Source organism: Triplophysa rosa, linkage group LG8, assembly GCF_024868665.1.
Source record: "Triplophysa rosa linkage group LG8, Trosa_1v2, whole genome shotgun sequence".
In the NCBI taxonomy this organism is placed as follows: Eukaryota; Metazoa; Chordata; class Actinopteri; order Cypriniformes; family Nemacheilidae; genus Triplophysa; species Triplophysa rosa.
Genome location: NC_079897.1, coordinates 6,561,139 through 6,579,381, shown reverse-complemented (window position 1 = coordinate 6,579,381; position 18,243 = coordinate 6,561,139). Strand labels below are relative to the sequence as shown.

At 41.2% G+C, this 18,243-nt stretch overlaps 1 protein-coding gene across 1 annotated transcript in view; it reads right to left on the bottom strand.

Annotated features, from left to right (window-relative positions):
* The window catches only part of znf407 (zinc finger protein 407), a 60,616-nt gene that overhangs the window by 7,393 nt on the left and 34,980 nt on the right, over positions 1-18,243 (bottom strand). Inside the window, exons 4-7 of the mRNA XM_057339902.1 lie at positions 9,807-9,881; positions 5,260-5,426; positions 3,514-3,597; positions 3,309-3,429 (exon numbers count right to left, since the gene is read on the bottom strand). Coding sequence (XP_057195885.1) covers positions 3,309-3,429; positions 3,514-3,597; positions 5,260-5,426; positions 9,807-9,881 — 447 coding nt within the window. The remainder of the gene's footprint in view (positions 1-3,308; positions 3,430-3,513; positions 3,598-5,259; positions 5,427-9,806; positions 9,882-18,243) is intronic.

The following is an 18,243-nucleotide window of genomic DNA, read 5'->3' as shown; positions in this document are numbered from 1 at the left end:
GAGTCACCTGTCGGAGTAATGCCAAACAACACTGTACAGAGTAATGCAGAGAAAAGGGCTTGTGAAAATTACTAAAGCCCTTTTCACACAGAGATCCTGGAAATTACACGGAAACTGTGTCTAGGAATTTGTTCTGGGATCGTTAGATTTTGTTCATTCACACTGCCAGTGATTTTCTGGAATCTGTGTGTGCGTTCACACACATCCTGTGAAGATCCCGTAAAAACACGTGACGTAATATACTGCGATGTAATGTTATGTCCATTTTTGTCGTGAAAAATCCTTGCTGTGTTTTTAGGTGGCTTCCTTTCTTTAATGCCAAATAGGCCTAAATAATCTCTCTTTTTTTGGTTTTTATTCTGTAGCATATATTGTTGCCTTTTGCAAATGACAAAGGTTTATTGGTAAATGCAGAACAACAAAGAGGAATGAGGCACAAGAACGTAAGGTAGGCTATAGCCCAACGAGATTAAGATTAATATAAAATGTCATATGAAAAAAAAGCAAATTGTTCATGCTTGTTCGGTGCAAATTTACACAGCCTTAATGAAAAAATATAAAGGAATGCTGCGAAGTACAAATTAGCCAGTATTTTTGCAACAGCCTAACTGCAATACAAAAGACATGGTGTATTATTTTTTCAGTAATATGATTTATAAAAATGTGAGATTAAAAATAAGTTTATTGTTTTTTTAAAACAAAGTTTGAGAAAAGTTTTTCAAAACAAAGTTTGAAATTTGAAAATTTTGTAACCATTTCAGAATAAGGTCAGGCAGATCGAAGGAAAAACCCGTTAATAAAGCACATTGCACATAATAAACGTAAATGAACACTTATCGTCGGTATATGATCATCATGTTTATATTGTTCACAATGTTTTTGTTGAGAAAAACAAGCACATAAATGTTCGGGTGAAAGTTTGGAGTTAGTCTGTTAACAGTGCACAGAAACTCGTGGGCTTCTCCGCAACACGAGCAAGGCAGGTGCACACAACCGTGTTTTAAAGGTTGGTAAGTGATCAAGTTTATTGAAGCGCTGTGTATTTTCGTGCTAATAGTTTTGATAAAATTAATTTCAAGTTTAAATTCCTTTTAAGATCGACAACGCTATTCTCGCATCTGACCTTAAGTTTGGTAATTGTGACTCTTGCATTCATCCATGATTTAAATATTCTATTTTTTAGTTTCCGATTTACTACAAAAAAAAAACTATACTTGTTTTTATAGCCAAATTATTTGCAATTTATTATAGATTTGTGTCATCACTACACAGCTTTTACGGCATTGTTTCTGCCTTTTGTTCACACGGGGCGCTTTCCGGGACTGATCCCATTAATGTTACTAATGATACTTTCCGGAATCACTTTATGGATCAATCCGGGATGCGTTTGCGTTTACACATATGTCACATTTACGTCTGTTTCCCTATTTAGTTTTCTCCGGTTTTGCCATTGGACTTAATTTTGCCACGACACCTCCTACCTCGTACCTCGTTTGTTTAACTCGCACCTGTTAGTTGTTATCATCATCACTTGTACACTATTTAGCCACTGCCTTTTTCATTTGTTCTTTGTCTTGTCTACTGTGTTGTAACTGCCTTCTTGGAGTTCTGTTTATTTGTATCGAGTGCTTTCATTAAATATATTCTCACTGTGGATTACCTTCGTCTACCCGGAAACGTAACAACAGAAGGCACTCTGGTAATTTTACGGCAATTTTCTGGGATCAGTGGTCTGTGTGAATGGGGTTTAAATCAAGAGACAGACTTCCTAAGTTAGAAACACTGTTTTGTGTGCACATACGTGTGTGCGGTCCAGAGAAGCACATGGCAGAATGAATATAGCGGAAACACTGTTATGTGAAATTTTCTTCCCCTTGCTTGGGCCCCAAGCACGCATGGGCCCCTGGCCTGTGCCCATAATGTCCCTTGGATAATCCAGCCCTGTTCATGCTTCCGTCTGCTGACAAGCTTTTTGGAGATGCTGATTTTCTTTTGCAGTAGGATTTAGCACCTGCCCACAGTGCCAAATCTACTTCTAACGGGTTTGCTGACCATAATATTACTGTGCTTGATTGGCCAGTAAACTCATCTGACCTGAACCCTGAACGAGCTGAAGGCCACTATCAAAGCAACCTGGGATTTAATAATGCCTCAGCAGTGCCACAGGCTGATGGCCTCCATGCCACGCCGCATTGAAGCAGTAATTAGTGCAAAAGGAGCCCCATCCAAGTATTGAGTGCATCATTTAACATACTTTGGAGATCTTGAACATTTCTGTTTTGTAATTTTTTTATATTGATCTTTGAGAAAATGTTCTATTTTTTGAGAAAATGAATTTTTAATTTTCCTAAGCTGCAAGTTGTAACCATCAAAATTAAAAGTAAAAAAACTTGAAATACTTCACTTTGTGTGCAATAAATCTAGAATATGAGAAAGTTTGATTTTTTTAAATTGAATTACAAAAATAAAGAACTTTTCCTTGATATTTTAATATGCAACTGTATATACAGTATACTCTAGCATACTCTATACTTTAGCGATACAATGGGAATTGTAAAAAGCACTACACAAATCAATTTGAATTTAATTGCTTGGCAGCAAACAAAAGGCAACGCTGGCTTTTTTTAAAGAAAGTCAAAGAAGTTTTTTTTTTGAGCTGCAGTTTGTCCAAACATTCGGAAAGTCCAGAGGAAAACATGAAACTCTAAAATCTAGGGGAATGCACCTGCCGCCACAACCAACAGGGAGAGGGGATTGACTTTCAACTCCTTGTGTCTAGAAGTGCTGTTGAAACACAAATGTTCTTTGCTCTTTAGGATCCCTGTTGAAAAAAACAGCATATGCTGGTTTGGTATGTTTTGATGCTGGTTTGTGCTGGTCATGTGCTGGTTTAAGATGGTCCTTAGCTGGTCAAACCAGAATCAAAACATACCTAACCCAGCATATGCTGTTTTTTCAACAGGGATAATGGATTCTTTAAACAGCCTGAGATACAAACAAGATTGTGAAAGACAAATCAAGGAATTAAAAGTAGAATCCTATGTCACTTTTAAATGCCTTTATTATACATGGGTCATTTGCCATTGAACCAAGTAAACAACTTGAAAGGATACAGTAATTATTCCTACAGTCTCATTTAGTTTATTGAAATAATCTCAAATTTTTTTCCAAATATGTTTGAATCTATATTTGGTGAGAGAAATATGTATGCAGTATAGATGGAATGCTGCTCTCACAACTGCTTTGTTCTCCTAGGTTCCACTCATAATTGTAAAAAAAAAATCTGAGCCAAGTTGACTTTTTCATACCTGTAATTACACCAGGGACAGCGGTAGGGCTTCTCTCCAGTGTGCACACGCTTGTGGCGTGTCAGGTGAGACTGTGTGGTTGAGGCAAAGTTGCACAGTTGACATTTAAAGGGACGTTCGCCTGCAGTAAATAAACAAATGCATTAAAACCAGACAAACACTTATTAGAAAAGACACGTGCAACTGTAGATGTTTGTGCGTGTACCTGTGTGCTGGCGGCGGTGTTTGGTTAAGGCATGACGGGTCCCACCAGCAAACCCACAGAGATCACAAAGGAAAGACTTCTCCCCTGAAAGAGCAAAACAGAGATGAAGAACAGGAAGAAGAGTGATAGTAGCAGCACTGTTTTTTTTATTACACGTTCAAGTTATTCTACTATAAAGGACACAATCTTGTGGCTCACAGTAGCACATTGCTTCATACTTAAACACATACTTCATACTTAAACACATACTTCTTTCCACCAGGGTTAGCACAAGAGCTGGAAGCGGTACTCAGCTAATGGGTGGCACTGGCCCTTTTTTACCCAAAAAGTAAAAACCAAAAATGTAAAACACAATAATGCACCAATAATGTGCATTAATCCCAATAATGAATTGGGATTTGGGGGCTGCGTCCTTTGAAGGCTGCATTTAAAAACAGATTGCGTCACAGCAGCGACTGAGGCTGGTAAGGCCGTCCCAATTCGAAGGCTGCATTAAATGCTGTTGTTGTTAACATTATTGGTGCATTATTGTGTTTTACATTTCTAAGGTTGGTAAATTTGATATACTGTTGGGCTGTTTTAATCTACATAAATGCTTTATATTCTCTCAAATAAAATAAAAATTTTCTGGCTGCGTAATTGTTTCAAAATGTCAGAAACGTCTCTGCTGTTTTCCCGTCGCTGTCACCAGGCAACAGGAGCAGAAGGTTACGCAATTAGGAAATCCTCCACAAGGCTAGACTGTCTCATTTCAGTTCGCTTCGTGGACCTTGAGGTTGCGTGCTTTAAAGGCAGAGTCCTCGTTTTTAAGTCAGCAACCTTAGAAGGTTGCAGCATTCAAACTGGGACACAGCTACAGCTATTATCTGCATCGAAGCTACTGTCAAACACCCTTTGCGGCGACCCGTCAAAATAAAAGTCTGGTTAACTTTAACAAGTTGTTACACATCCGAATTTTACTACACCATCCCCCTTCAATTTGTTTTATAATCGAATTATTACATTGAAGTAAATGTGCTAGTAAAATTGAAAAAAAAGGTTTTATTATAAAAAATAGTACTTCATTAAAAATAGTACTAAAATTTTGTATATCTAAAAACAGAAAAGAAAAAGAAAATGTACTGGTAAGATACTGATTTATTAACATAGTTGCACATCATACCCTATTTTTATTGATTTTTTACCCTGTACGGTTCAAAGTATCTTCTATAGGTTTTATAATATACTTTATAAGTGTATACTATAGTATAGTAAAGTATTTTTTCATGTGGGCAAAAATATGACTATTGTTTAGTAAGGTAATGTCAAAGATTGACTTCAGTGTGAAATTAATGGTTCAAACTTTGATGCTCATTATGTCATAAGTAGATTTTGAAACTTTAGCCTGGTTTTCACAGACTAGGTCACATATTTTATTTGTGGGTAGTCAAATATAATTTTGAATATGATTTGAACTAAACCTGGCTAACTAGCACTGACACTATGTTTTTGCTGTACAACCAAAGGAGTTGTCCCTTCACACTCAGTGGAGTAACTTACTCATGAACTAGCTCCCCCTTACCTCTTCAAGATTTATATGAAGCTATTAAGTATTAATGTTTTATTGGGCATATTAATAATAAATTCTAAACACTTAAATCTCAAGTTCCTGTTTTGTTACTGACACAGGAGACACTTGTATTGAGCAGCAAAACCTGTTTCAATATTGAGATGATGAGCACTTGATTGTTGTGGGTGGGTACAAACCTGTGTGTGTTCTGAGATGGTCTTTCATTGCAGACAGAGTCAGAAAAGCATAATGGCATGAAGGCCAACTACACTTAAACGGTTTGTTTCCCATATGCAGCTTCATGTGGTTATTCAGAGCCCATTTCTCACTAAAGTTCCGCTCACACATCTCGCACTCAAACTTCCTGGAAGAAATAAAACATATTTTGCATGTTCAAAAAAAGCTGACTGCTGTTTAACATGGGCAGAAGTTCTACAAAAGTTATTTAGTGAATGCAAAATAATAAACTAAAAATAGCCACTAGGGAATGTTCTGTGTACATTTTTTAGATTTATGTAAAAATAATCTCCTTGCAACATTCTGTTCATAAAACATTATTTATACAATGTTATTATCATAACCCTGTAACCAATCACGTAAACAGCCATAGATATGTAAGGATGGCGCAAAGACTCGGCACTGAAACGATCGCTGCTGTTTCAAGCTCTGCTTCTGCAACACGAGCTCACACATCGAATTAAGCATCTATGTACATATAGTCAATGGTCTGAGCTCACGCCACAGAATGAAGGCGGGGGACTTATTTGCATATTCATGAATCCATTTTAAGTCATTTTAAGGCAAGAAAATAATCACAGAAAAAAACTTTTATATATGCTATTTTAATCGATACACTACCCTGTGTTCATATAGGTTTCGGAAAGTTTTTTCCGAACATGAAAATCCATTTCCTAACAACTTTTCTTAGTCCCTTATTGGGCAATTCTCCCGGAAAAGCACGCCCACAGCAAACAAGGCGAAAGAAATAGCCCGTCCACGCACCAACCGACGAGCAATTGAAAGTGCCGCTAACCATCAAGATTGGCTGCGCTGTGGGCCTGCAGCTGCAGCTCGTTACTCTTGCGATAGTGAAGTTCAGCTGTGTTTGTTTGTTCCCTGCATTTCGGTGATTAGTGTTGGATTACTCTGGATTTGCAGATCGTTATCAACTGGATATCAACTGATAGTTGGAGCGGTCCCAGCGCTAAAAGGAGCTGGACATGAACCGCACATGGTAAGTGAAACTGAGTCATATTTTTCTGAGTCGTGTTTTGTTGGCAATGTGTGCGCACATGCATTAGTTCTGCCCACAACCCCCCACCCCCGTACGCGTCGTATGTTTTCGGAAATAATTGTACAGCTGTATCTGTCTTTTATAAATGTGATCAAACTATAGACTCTACAGATATTTGAAGGGTGCAATACTATTCTATAAGTACTCAAGATTAACATGAGATATGCAGAAACTGTCTTGAGTTATAAAAATTATCGCATGCAATAAAATTATCGCATGCAGTGTGACTTTAATGAGTGTATATTTAATATTCATAAAGTGAACACTGCAGTGTTTTATTTTCATATGACTATTCAGTTTTTTCTTTGAGGCTACTATTAAGTAGGGCAGTGTTTCCCATTCATTGCTAATGTATCCCATGGTCTCTTTTACTAGATTTAGTGACTTTTCAGACCCCCTGACTTTTGTTTCGCAGAACCGCATAATAGCTGCGTTTACATGGACCAATGTAATCTGATTAAAAATCCAATCCGAATGAAAACGCTCCATATAAACACGTCAATCAGATTAAAAATGCCCAAGCCGATTGAAATTTCAGTCGGATTGTAAGGGGTGGTTTATACCATTTGTAATCTGTTTGATAGGAGATGTAATTTGATCAGATTGATCAGATTGATCACTTGATCAGATTGATCAGAAATTGTGCGCATGTGCAAAGATGACGCTCGCTCGTACAGACGTAAGATTAGATTCAACTTTTATTGTCATTGCACATGTACAAGTACAAGGCAACGAAATGTGACCTCTGCATTTAACCAATCCAGAGAGTAGTGAACACACGCACAGCAAGTGGGTAGCAGTGTGCAGCTATCACCCGGGGAGCAAGTAGGGGTAAGGTGCCTTGCTCAAGGGCACCTCAGTTGTTACCCGCAGCGGGCCCTGGGAATCGAACCGGCAACCTTCTGGTCACGAGTCCGACTCTCTAACCGTTAGGCCACAACTGCCGATATGTAAAGGCATATGACGCCATATATCACCATATATCAGACAAAGTGGTACAAATTTCCATATGCTTGTCATCTCTAAATGAACATGTTAATGTTTCTATGCATTTAAAATGTCTTAACTGTTTCCCTGGAGTGCGTTTTTAACCGCAATTTCTCAGTTCCTTTTTTAAACACGATACATTTGCAGATGTACAAACATACTGTAGGCTAAAATATCTAATAATAAAATTTCATTTATACTCGTAGTAGGCTACCGAACATTTATTTTATTTACTGTTTACTTACATGTGCTTTGGAAGGATTAACTGTTTTCACCATGGTAAGTCGATGTAACGACCTTGCTTCATTGATATGTAAACATCATTTTGCGTTTAAGAATTATAAATGATTATGCTGGTGTCTGTGACATAAAATAAACACATTTGTGCTTATAACATTGTTTGAGTAGCCGTTTTGTGAATATTATAATGATACCCATGTCCACCGCGCCCGTCTCTGTTTACCGTTAATGCTGATATATGAATCCGCATACTATCACTTCTAAAGTTTGGTATTAATAAAAAATGCTAAAAATGTATTTTAATTATTGTTTGCCTGCAGACGCTCTGGTGGGTCTTGGTAGTTTTGTCATGGTTTTACCATGGTAAAACCGCATCGGCTGTGCTCGTCCTTCATTGGGTCACGATACAATATATTGCTATGTATTTTGATACGATACACACTTGCGATATATTTCAATACTTTAAATAGAAAATGTAAAAAGTAGAGCTAGAAATACAACATGCTGTGCACCACTGGGGGTTTTCTGTAAGGATAAGTGTACAAACATCCCTTACCTCTGCAGAGTGGCCATGATGTGCGATGCATGGACCTTTAGATCAGAGGTTTGGGTTCTCAAACTGTGGATTACGCACCTCAAGTGGGTAGCACAGGGGAATAAGGTGGCTCACGCAAGTCACTTGGCTGTTGTGGTGCATTACAGTTAAAACAATGAACATGGGCAGTATAAAACCCCTGATTCATCCGAGCTGTAAATGTGCTGGTGTCACATCCGTGAAAGCACAATAAATGTCATTGTTACTTTTCTTAATAAACTTTTTGTCTAATACACTGCAGTAGTCAAGTGACTTGTGTCATGACTTGCGAAGCCTACAAACAGCATTATTTTATATAACTCATTACTCCATGACTTATTTTGAAAACCAAAGCACACCCACACATCAGCTCTGAGAGCTCCAAGCGTTCTTTTATTTTTCGCCATGCTCGCTTCCACTTACTTTTGGCCGTATGTATAAGACATGGTTTAAATAAAAATTATCGATAGTAGAGGTATCACTATCGATACACTATCGAAAAAAATATATTGCGATAGTTACATGTATCGATATTTTTGCACAGCACTATTTATAAACTGTACATTTTTTTCGTGCTGTTTGTAAAATAAAATAAACACAACATGTGCTTTAAAACACTGTTTTAGTGGGTATTTAGGTGAACACTTGTGCAGTGTGCGCATGTCAGCAGATTATATCGGATTTGAAGCTTGTCATGTAAAAACGCACATCAATCAGATCACTTAATTTACCTTCCATGTAAACACTACATTCAGATTGCACAATCTGATTAAATTCAATCTGATGTGCCCATGTAAACGCAATTAATGACAAACCTAGCATCTTTTTGGAAAGCTTTAATTCAGTGGGAAAACTTCAGCAGTACTGCCCTGCGTGACGCAGGCGCATCTCTCTCGGCTTCTACTCTATGCAGTGAGTGGCAGAGAGAAGCAGCTCATTCAATTCACCATACGACGGCAGATTTGTGAATGAAAAAGTACAAAACAGTGTTTCCAAACACCTCAAATTACCACGAGAGCGATTAGAAAGCAAACTCCTTTTTATGATCTGACCCCGATTGCCTTGCTTAATATTTTTCATGTTTTCTTCTAATAAAATGTTACTTGCATTGATAACTGGAGATATTCAATTTACCCTAAAACCGTTAATTAAAAACTATTTTCAGTGTAGTAATGAAAATCAGCTCAGATAATCAACTTACATTTTTAGGTAATACGCTCTATTCTTGGACTATTATCGTGCAGCATATTTACCTCTGTTAAAGTAAAAAAATCATAAAATATCTTTTAATCTCAGAGCTTTCATTGCTGACTGATTTCATATGAATTATTTTATATGTCCTATTGTTCATTTTGCAACTGTATTACTGTATATGTATTGTGTATATCTTATAAGTATGTAGTATACTGTATATGTATGGATAATGGGTATTGTATAATGTGTCAGTAAGTGAATTGTGCACTGCCTGGAGCACACACTCAAAACTTACCACTTGCACTTACCACTGTGCATGTGCTGTTGCTGATGTAACATTAAAAGTTATTTAATTTTAACTACCATCACTACAGAAAATTACATGAGATGAATCATAAAGATTCTTGCTTAATAACTTTTTATGTTCAACATGCAAAACAGAATGAATTACCCACCTCTCTTTGGGTTGGCCCAGTCCATGTTTTCCCAACAGATGGGTGTTAAGATGTTTTTTCATTACAAACGCCCATCTGTAACACAATTAAACGGCACATCAACACTGAATTTGAAAAACCAGAGCATACATAAACACTAAAATGTCATTTTTAATCAAAGCATCTTGTTATGTACAGTGCCCTCCACTAATATTGGCACTGTGGCTGTGAAAAATGTCTTTATTGTTTAACATTTTGATCTTTTGCTCAAAATTGCAAAAACAATTGCAAAAACAAAACAAAAAAATCTTGTTTTAACAATATGCGAATTCATATTATCAAGTATGTCGCTGGAAGTATGGTCCGTCCATCCGCGTCCACATGACGCAATTTTCATCATCAGAAGGGTTCGCGGTCATCCGCACACCCCGTCCGCGTGCAGCCCATTTTTTGATGTACTCCACGCTAAATCCGTGATGAGTATGCACAGGTATGGCAAGCCGATGGTGTCACAATTACGCCATAGATTAAACGTGTTATACCAGGAATGATTTCTGGTGTTGGAAATTAGCTAATACAATATTTCAACCGATTGCTTTTTTTTGCTTTTCACGTAGGCCATACGCGCTATATGTAATACGCAGGAGACATTACTATGGGATCGGTTGGCCTTCATACAATTGCTGACCTCGTTGTGTAACTATACATTTCCAAAGAGAAGAAGTTGCTTCTTCGGAAAGCAAGCAATGGTTTGTTTAATGTTAGCAAAGGTAACACTGCGCACATAATAAAATCCTGTAAAATGATCAGTGGTAAATTGTTCTGGTCTGGTTCAGTTCATCAGTGATTGGGTGAGAACAGTTCAAATTTACTGGCTGCGGAAATCAGTGGGAGGGGCTCATTATACAACAGACAAAACGCTGTAAATAACCCGCGTTCTGTGCAACCAAAACAGCGTTTTTTATGCCGCCATATGGCAAGACAGCGGCGCAAAAGGCGGCACTTTTCAAGCGACTTAGAACGCCGTTAAATACGGCGTTATGGACGACTTTAAGCACGTTTTTTATAGCGTTTGGAATCGCGACGCCGTATTTTGCGGCACAAATACTGTTTAAAACGCCGTCAAAAACGGCGTTAGGATATAAGCGCGTTTAATCTATGGCGTAATTGTGACACCAACGGCTTGCCATATGCAGGAAGCTGTGCGGAGCGTTTGTGCTCGAGACATACACGGATGTGGAAAGTCAAGTATGCCTGTGGCTTTACTTTCAAGCACCAATAAGAAACACTGTTCACGAATAGTGTAATGAAGTACTTCAAGGCACGATGTATTGGCTGCTAAAAAAAGGGGTGCGACTAACATTTTAGCCATCGGGCTCTATTATACACTTGGTGCAATGAGGCGCCAAAAAATGCTAGTTTCAGCCAGACGCAGTTTTCATTTTTACGCCCTGCGCTACGTTGTTTAAATAGCAAATGCATTTGCGCCAATTTGTGCGCTCATGGGCGTGCTGGTCTGAAAACGAGGTGTGTTCAGGTGCATTGTTGGCGCATTACTATTTTAAGGCAACTGAAATACACTGCGCCATTGACCAACTGAAACCTGGTCTAAAGTCAACGGCGCAATATCTTTTTAGTTATTTAAAGAGCGCGTCAGATACGCCCACACGCTCTGCTTATTACACACAGAAGGATGCACAGCAGCACACAATAATGCCAAATATTACAAATAAATGGATTACAATGTTAAATATTATTATTGTGGACATAAATATAGAAATGCTTATTGTCCTGTAGATGGTTTGCTCGCGTGCTTTAATCTCCTGCACGTTTAGTTTCCTTTCTGGAGAAGCATTCAGTCTTTGCTTTTCCAAATTCCGCCATGTAAATAGCGAATCCGCCATGGCGCGAGCACAACTGGCTCTTAAAAGGAATGGAAGATGAGACCGATTGGTTTACTGCATGTTTTGCCCAAAACACACCTATTATACACTCGGTGCAATGCGGCGCCAGGCGCATTGCACCGAGTGTATAATAGAGCCCGATGGCTAAGATGTTAGTCGCACCCCTTTTTTTAGTAGCCAATACATCGTGCCTATTTGCCTTAAAATAGTAACTGCTCCGGGTGTACGTGTGTTCACGACTTGCTGTGCGTGTGTTCACTACTCTCTGGATGGGTTAAATGCAGAGGTCACATTTCGGGTATGGGTCACCATATCTGACTAATAGGTCACTTTCACTTCACTTCACTTTCACTTCACTTGACTTCATGACTCATTCACGAGAGCACTTTGACGTATGCGCATTCAGTGGGGGCAAATGCCGGCGTTCTGACTGACAACCCATAAGCGTAATTCTGTGTTTACAAGCAAACACACGCTGTATATAATCTGATCTTCGCAAAATGTCTGATGAAGGAAGACTTGACTTTTTTGCCCAACCGAATGCGCATACGTCAAAGTGCTCTCGTGAACGCGCACCATCTGACAAGACAGAGGACAATATATTGATTAAAGTCGTTATTTTGGTTTGTTTTTAGCACATAAATTAAGCCATGAAGAGCGGATGGACCAAGTTAACGATGTGTTTAGTACTTTTCTGGACCTTGACAACAACTATAACCATTATGTCTATGAGGAGGCCTGGAAATCTCTCGGATGTCACCTAAATATCTTTAGTCAAAGTCAAAGTCTGCTTTATTGTCAATTCTGCCACATGTACAGTACATACATTTAGGCCCGGTTTCACAGACAAGGCTTAAGGCTAGTCCCAGACTAAAATGAATGTGTGACCTGTTTTAACTGAATATAACTTGCCCAGAAATATCTTAAAATATATCAGTGCCATTGTTTTGTCTCAAGATGCACACCGGTAATGTCTTCTTCCAAGGCATTTTATAAAAGTGACATAAATATCTTAATTCAACTAAGGCGTAGTCCTGGCTTAAACTAAGCCATGTCTGTGAAACCGGCAATAGCGGATTTAAATTGCAATACTCTCAGACCCATGGTGCATACAAATAACACTACACAGAATAAAAATACGTATATAAAGTATACAAAATATACACAACTTAAAAACACATCACATAATGTAAACAAGTAATATTTTTGATGAAAAAGTCATATAAAACCTTATCATTCTAAGTGACAAATTTAAGTATACATTAACAAAGTGTAACAATTAATATGATAATCTACAGTTCAGGTTAAAGGGAGCTTTATCATCATTCCGCTATATGTGGTACATACATAAGCATGGCGTGCCTCACAAAACCATGGTGTAACACATTTATCTTATATAAAGTGATCCAGAACCAGATTAAAAAGTTAACTAACCTACTAAGGTAAAAGTACCATAACTGAAATTTACTACAGTTTACTACAGTAAACACTAAAGTATATGTAGCGAGGAAGGCGGGACGAGAGCCGTGGGGCAGGAAGGCGGGGCCGGTGGCGTGAGTGATAATGAGTATCAGCTGTACGCGCACCGGTCCCGCATGCCTCACGGGGAGCTAGGGAGCATAAGAGGACGAGCGACGGGACTGCCGACGAGAGAGGACCGGGCCCGGAAATGTTAAGTTTTATTTATGTTTGTGTGGCCGGCAGTCGACCGTGAGGTGGCTGCCGGCCTTTTACTTCCGTGTTTTTGTTTGTTTATTTTTGATTAAAGTTTATCGTTTAAATGTTCGCTGGTTCCCGCCTCCTTCCTTCATTTCTATTGAACGTTGTTACATTGGTGCCGAAACCCGGGAGGAAGGAGGGACATGCTGTCGAAGAGCCCTCGCCGCCGAGCGGCCTCGCGGTGCTGAGGAGTTCGGGCAGCGCGGACGAGGGCGTCCGCCAGCGGCTGCCCGAGATCGTGGTGCTGGAACGATGGGATTCGGTGGGGACGGAGAGCCCGCGGCCGTGCTCCTGGGACGAGGTGGGATGGCGGCCATGGAGGGAGCGCGGGAGTGCCGGCTGCCCTCAGCCAGAAGCCATCGCCGGCCGCCAGGAGGCGGAGGAGGATCGGGCCGTCCACCGAACGTCCAGCACCACAACATAGCACCGCGAGGAAGAGCCTCTCGGCTGGCTGAGGACCGAGCGACGGCGTGTCGGGGAACCGGATTTTTTTTTTTTCCTCTCTCCCCTCTCTCGTCCCTGTCGCTCGGGGTGCTCCCGGCTCCGTTCTCTCGTCTCGTCGGTGCGTACCCCCAGGCGCTGGGGCTCTCAAGGGGGGGCCCCCCGGGGGGGAGTAAGCACAGGCGCGGTGGTACCCCCCGGCCTGTGAGGGGCGATGGGGGTATGTAGCGAGGAAGGCGGGACGAGAGCCGTGGGGCAGGAAGGCGGGGCCGGTGGCGTGAGTGATAATGAGTATCAGCTGTACGCGCACCGGTCCCGCATGCCTCACGGGGAGCTAGGGAGCATAAGAGGACGAGCGACGGGACTGCCGAGGAGAGAGGACCGGGCCCGGAAATGTTAAGTTTTATTTATGTTTGTGTGGCCGGCAGTCGACCGTGAGGTGGCTGCCGGCCTTTTACTTCCGTGTTTTTGTTTGTTTATTTTTGATTAAAGTTTATTGTTTAAATGTTCGCCGGTTCCCGCCTCCTTCCTTCCCTTCTATTGAACGTTGTTACAGTATACTTCTAGTAGGTGGGGAAAAATGAGAAATCGTTAAACTACACGAATACATGAGCATTCATTTTTCTTTTTATATAAAACAACACACACACACACAAATCTGCATTTCGTTAAAGGGACCATTCTTTTGCTGTTTTTGAAGCTTTGATTATGTGTTTTGGGTGTTTAACAATGGATGTTCATGTTTCTAGTTTCAAAAAACGCTTTATATTTCACATATTTCAAGTGTATTGTTAACCGCTGTCCCTCTTCTCACAAAATGTTTATATAAAGTGTCATGGTTCTGCCCCATCTTGTCTTGCTTTTCTTGACCTAGTGGCAGAACCATGACAGAACCTCTTGTTTTACGTGAAGAGAGAAGTTTTGGCCCACTTGGCCTTCCACATTCTCTTTCTCTCCGTTGTCGCGTCTGTGCTCCCGCCATTTCGTCTCCTTAATTGCTTGTTATTGGTTTCATGCCCCACACCTGTTCCCTCTTGATTTGTCCCATTATTTAATTCCCCTGTGTCCTCTGTCTTGGGCTGGATCATTGTACTGTTGTCGTGTTTATGTCATTGTGGTGAGTTCCTGTTCTGTAGTCAGTTTAGTTTATTGTGGTTATGTCAAGTGTTGTTATTATTTCTAGTCTAGTTAGTCCCTGTTCTCGTTGCTGTGTTTTGTTATGTTCCCCATCGTGGGTTTTTGCTTTGTCCTTGTTTTATTATTATTAAAGTCTAGTTTAACCCCTTACCTCCTGTCTGCACTTGGGTCCTCTGTCAGTGTCTCTCACCCCGAACCGTGACAGAATGATCCAGCCATTCAGGACCCAGCAGACAGAGGGATCGCAGCGGGGGTGGTTGATGCCACCGGGTTCCCCTCCAGGGTCGAGGCCGCCAGACTCCCTGTCAGAGTCGGGGGCCGCCAGGTTCCCGTCCAGGGTTGAGGCTGCCGGGCACCCCTCCAGGTACAAGGTCATCGGATTCCCCTCCAGGGTTGAGGCCGCCGGTGTCCTGTTCCCGCCACAGATCCCTGCCGGCATCCCAGCTGGTACGCAGGCCTGTCGAGTCGACACCCAGTTTATGTGTTGTTCCTGTCCTTGTTTGCTGCCCAGCTGCCAGAGAGCGCTGCCCAGCCACCGACTTCCCGCCCAGTCTCGTCAACATCCAGGCCTGCCCAGCCGGTGATAGCCGGCCTCCCAGTCGGCCATCCAGTCGGCACCATGTCCAGTCCAGCCGGCCTTCCAGCCGGCGCCATGTCCAGTCCAGCCGGCCTTCCAGCCGACGCCATGTCCAGTCCAGCCGGCCGTCCAGCTGGCCGTCCAGCCGGCGCCATGTACTGTCCAGCCAGCCATCCAGCCGGCGCCATGTACTGTCCAGCCAGCCATCCAGCCGGCGCCATGTGTTGTCCAGCTGGCCTTCCAGCCGGCGCCATGTACTGTCCAGCCGGCCATCCTGCCGGCACCATGTACTGTCCAGCCGGCCTTCCAGCCGGCACCATGTCCTGTCCAGCCAGCCTTCCAGCCGGCGCCATGTGCTGTCCAGCCGGCCTTTGAGCCAGCGCCATGTCTTTGTTTGGACTTTTTTTATGTATCATGTTTTTTGGCCATGTCTTGTGTAGTTATGGTTTTTGTCACAGTCTGTCTTGTCTTGTTTGTTCCTTAGGGAGCGTCAGGATGCCGCTCCTTAAGGGGGAGCTTCTGTCATGGTTCTGCCCCATCTTGTCTTGCTTTTCTTGACCTAGTGGCAGAACCATGACAGAACCTCTTGTTTTACGTGAAGAGAGAAGTTTTGGCCCACTTGGCCTTCCACATTCTCTTTCTCTCCGGTGTCGCGTCTCTGTTCCCGCCATTTCGTCTCCTTAATTGCTTGTTATTGGTTTCATGCCCCACACCTGTTCCCTCGTGATTTGTCCCCTTATTTAATGCCCCTGTGTCCTCTGTCTTGTGCTGGATCATTGTTGTGTTATGTTTGTGTCATGTGGGTGAGTTCCTGTCCTGTCATGTAAGTCTAGTTTATTTTATAGTTAGGTGATGTGTTATTAGTCTAGTCACATTAGTTTAGTTAGTCTTGTTCCTGTTTCCATGTTTTGTTATGTTCCCCATCGTGGGTTTTTGTTTTGTTTTATTAAAGTCTTGTTTAACAACTTACCTCCCGTCTGCACTTGGGTCCTCTTGTCTGTGTCTCTCACCCCGAATCGTGACATAAAGTCCCTCCTTCAGAAACACTCTGATTTGTAAAGCTGACCAGGGGCCTCATGTATCAACACTGCGTACACACAAAAACGTTGCGTACGCCAGCTTTCACGCTCACGGTCAGATTACTAACATTGAAATTAACATAAGAATGTGCGTTCCTCTACGCCAGTGGTCACCAACCCTGTTCCTGGAGATCGACCGTCCTGCAGACTGCAGCTCCAACCCTGCTTCAGCACACCTGTCTGTAATTATCAAGCAAACCTGAACACCTTGATTAGATAGTTCAGGTGTGTTTGATTGGGGTTGGAGCTGAAATCTTCAGGACGGTCGATCTCCAGGAGCAGGGTTGGTGACCACTGCTCTACGCCAACATGTCTGGCGTACGTACATTTCTCGTGGTTTTTGTCCTTTGGCGACTCTTAGAGGCAATGAAGTGAAGTTGCAAACATATAGACCAGGGGTCACCAACTAGCGGACTCCGGTCCGGATGCGGACCGCGAGATGCATCTGTCCGGACCTCAAAGCCTTTTGACATAATAAATAAATGAACGCCTAACATTATTTTATAATGCAATCAAATTTATACCAGGCACATCAAGGTCTGCTCAGTAGCAGTTTGGGTCCTACGGCGCCACAGACAGTTAACATATGCGCACTGTTGCTACGTTCAGACGTCGACGTCTCGACGAGAGAAGAGAGCCGAGACAGACTCGCTGCACAGCGCGCAGACAGATGTAACTGTCAGTGACTGAAAAACAATGTCCTTTTCAAAAGTTAGAAAAGTTGACGCTAAAAACCATGTTTTCCGAGATGAATGGGTCGAGAGATTTGCATTTATTCTTCCTGCATCGAGATGCACGAGACTGGTTTGTCTCATTTGCTCGGAGTCTGTCGCGGTTGTCAAAAGTGGAAACCTTAAACTGCATTATGAAATTAGACGTACACACTTTGACGAAACTTACACGCAGCAGTCCTAGGTAAGGACACAGAAAATATATTAGCTCAAAGCCCAGTAGTAGCGATCTACACGGGTCCTCCCTCACTCACTTACCGCCCAACAACGAGCGAATGTTCCCTAAGAATACAGTGGATCTTAGGAAAACATAACTAGCCCTTTACTGATGGGAAAATAGTAAAAAAATGAATGGAGCCTGCGTGTGAAACACTTTTAGAAGGAAAATAAAGACATGAACTAAAAGAAAATATTAAACAAACCCCCCTTTCAGCTGCAACAGCCACAAGAAGAGCTGAAATGTTATCAGAGGATGATCAGTCGCAACTTGATGCTGCTATTTGTTAATCTCAGTTCAGCAGAAAACAACACTTTAGTTTTCTTTTAAAGTTGTTAATGTTGAAATGAATGTATGTTCAAGTGCAGGTTTAGAGATTAGGGCATTTTGCACATTTTCCTTCATTATATTGTTGTCAGACATTGTTATGCCGTTGAATATGGAGGACTAAACCTGCAAAAATTATAAATAAATAAATGTATAAATAAATAAATATATAAACGAATAAATGTAATAATATGAAAATAAATAAAGGAATGAATGGTTTGATAAAACAAAATAATTCGTTTTAGCTATTATTGATCTTAGCTTTAACTTTTCTTTTCATTTTTTAAATTGATTTATTATTTTTTGTGTCCATTTTTTAATTATTT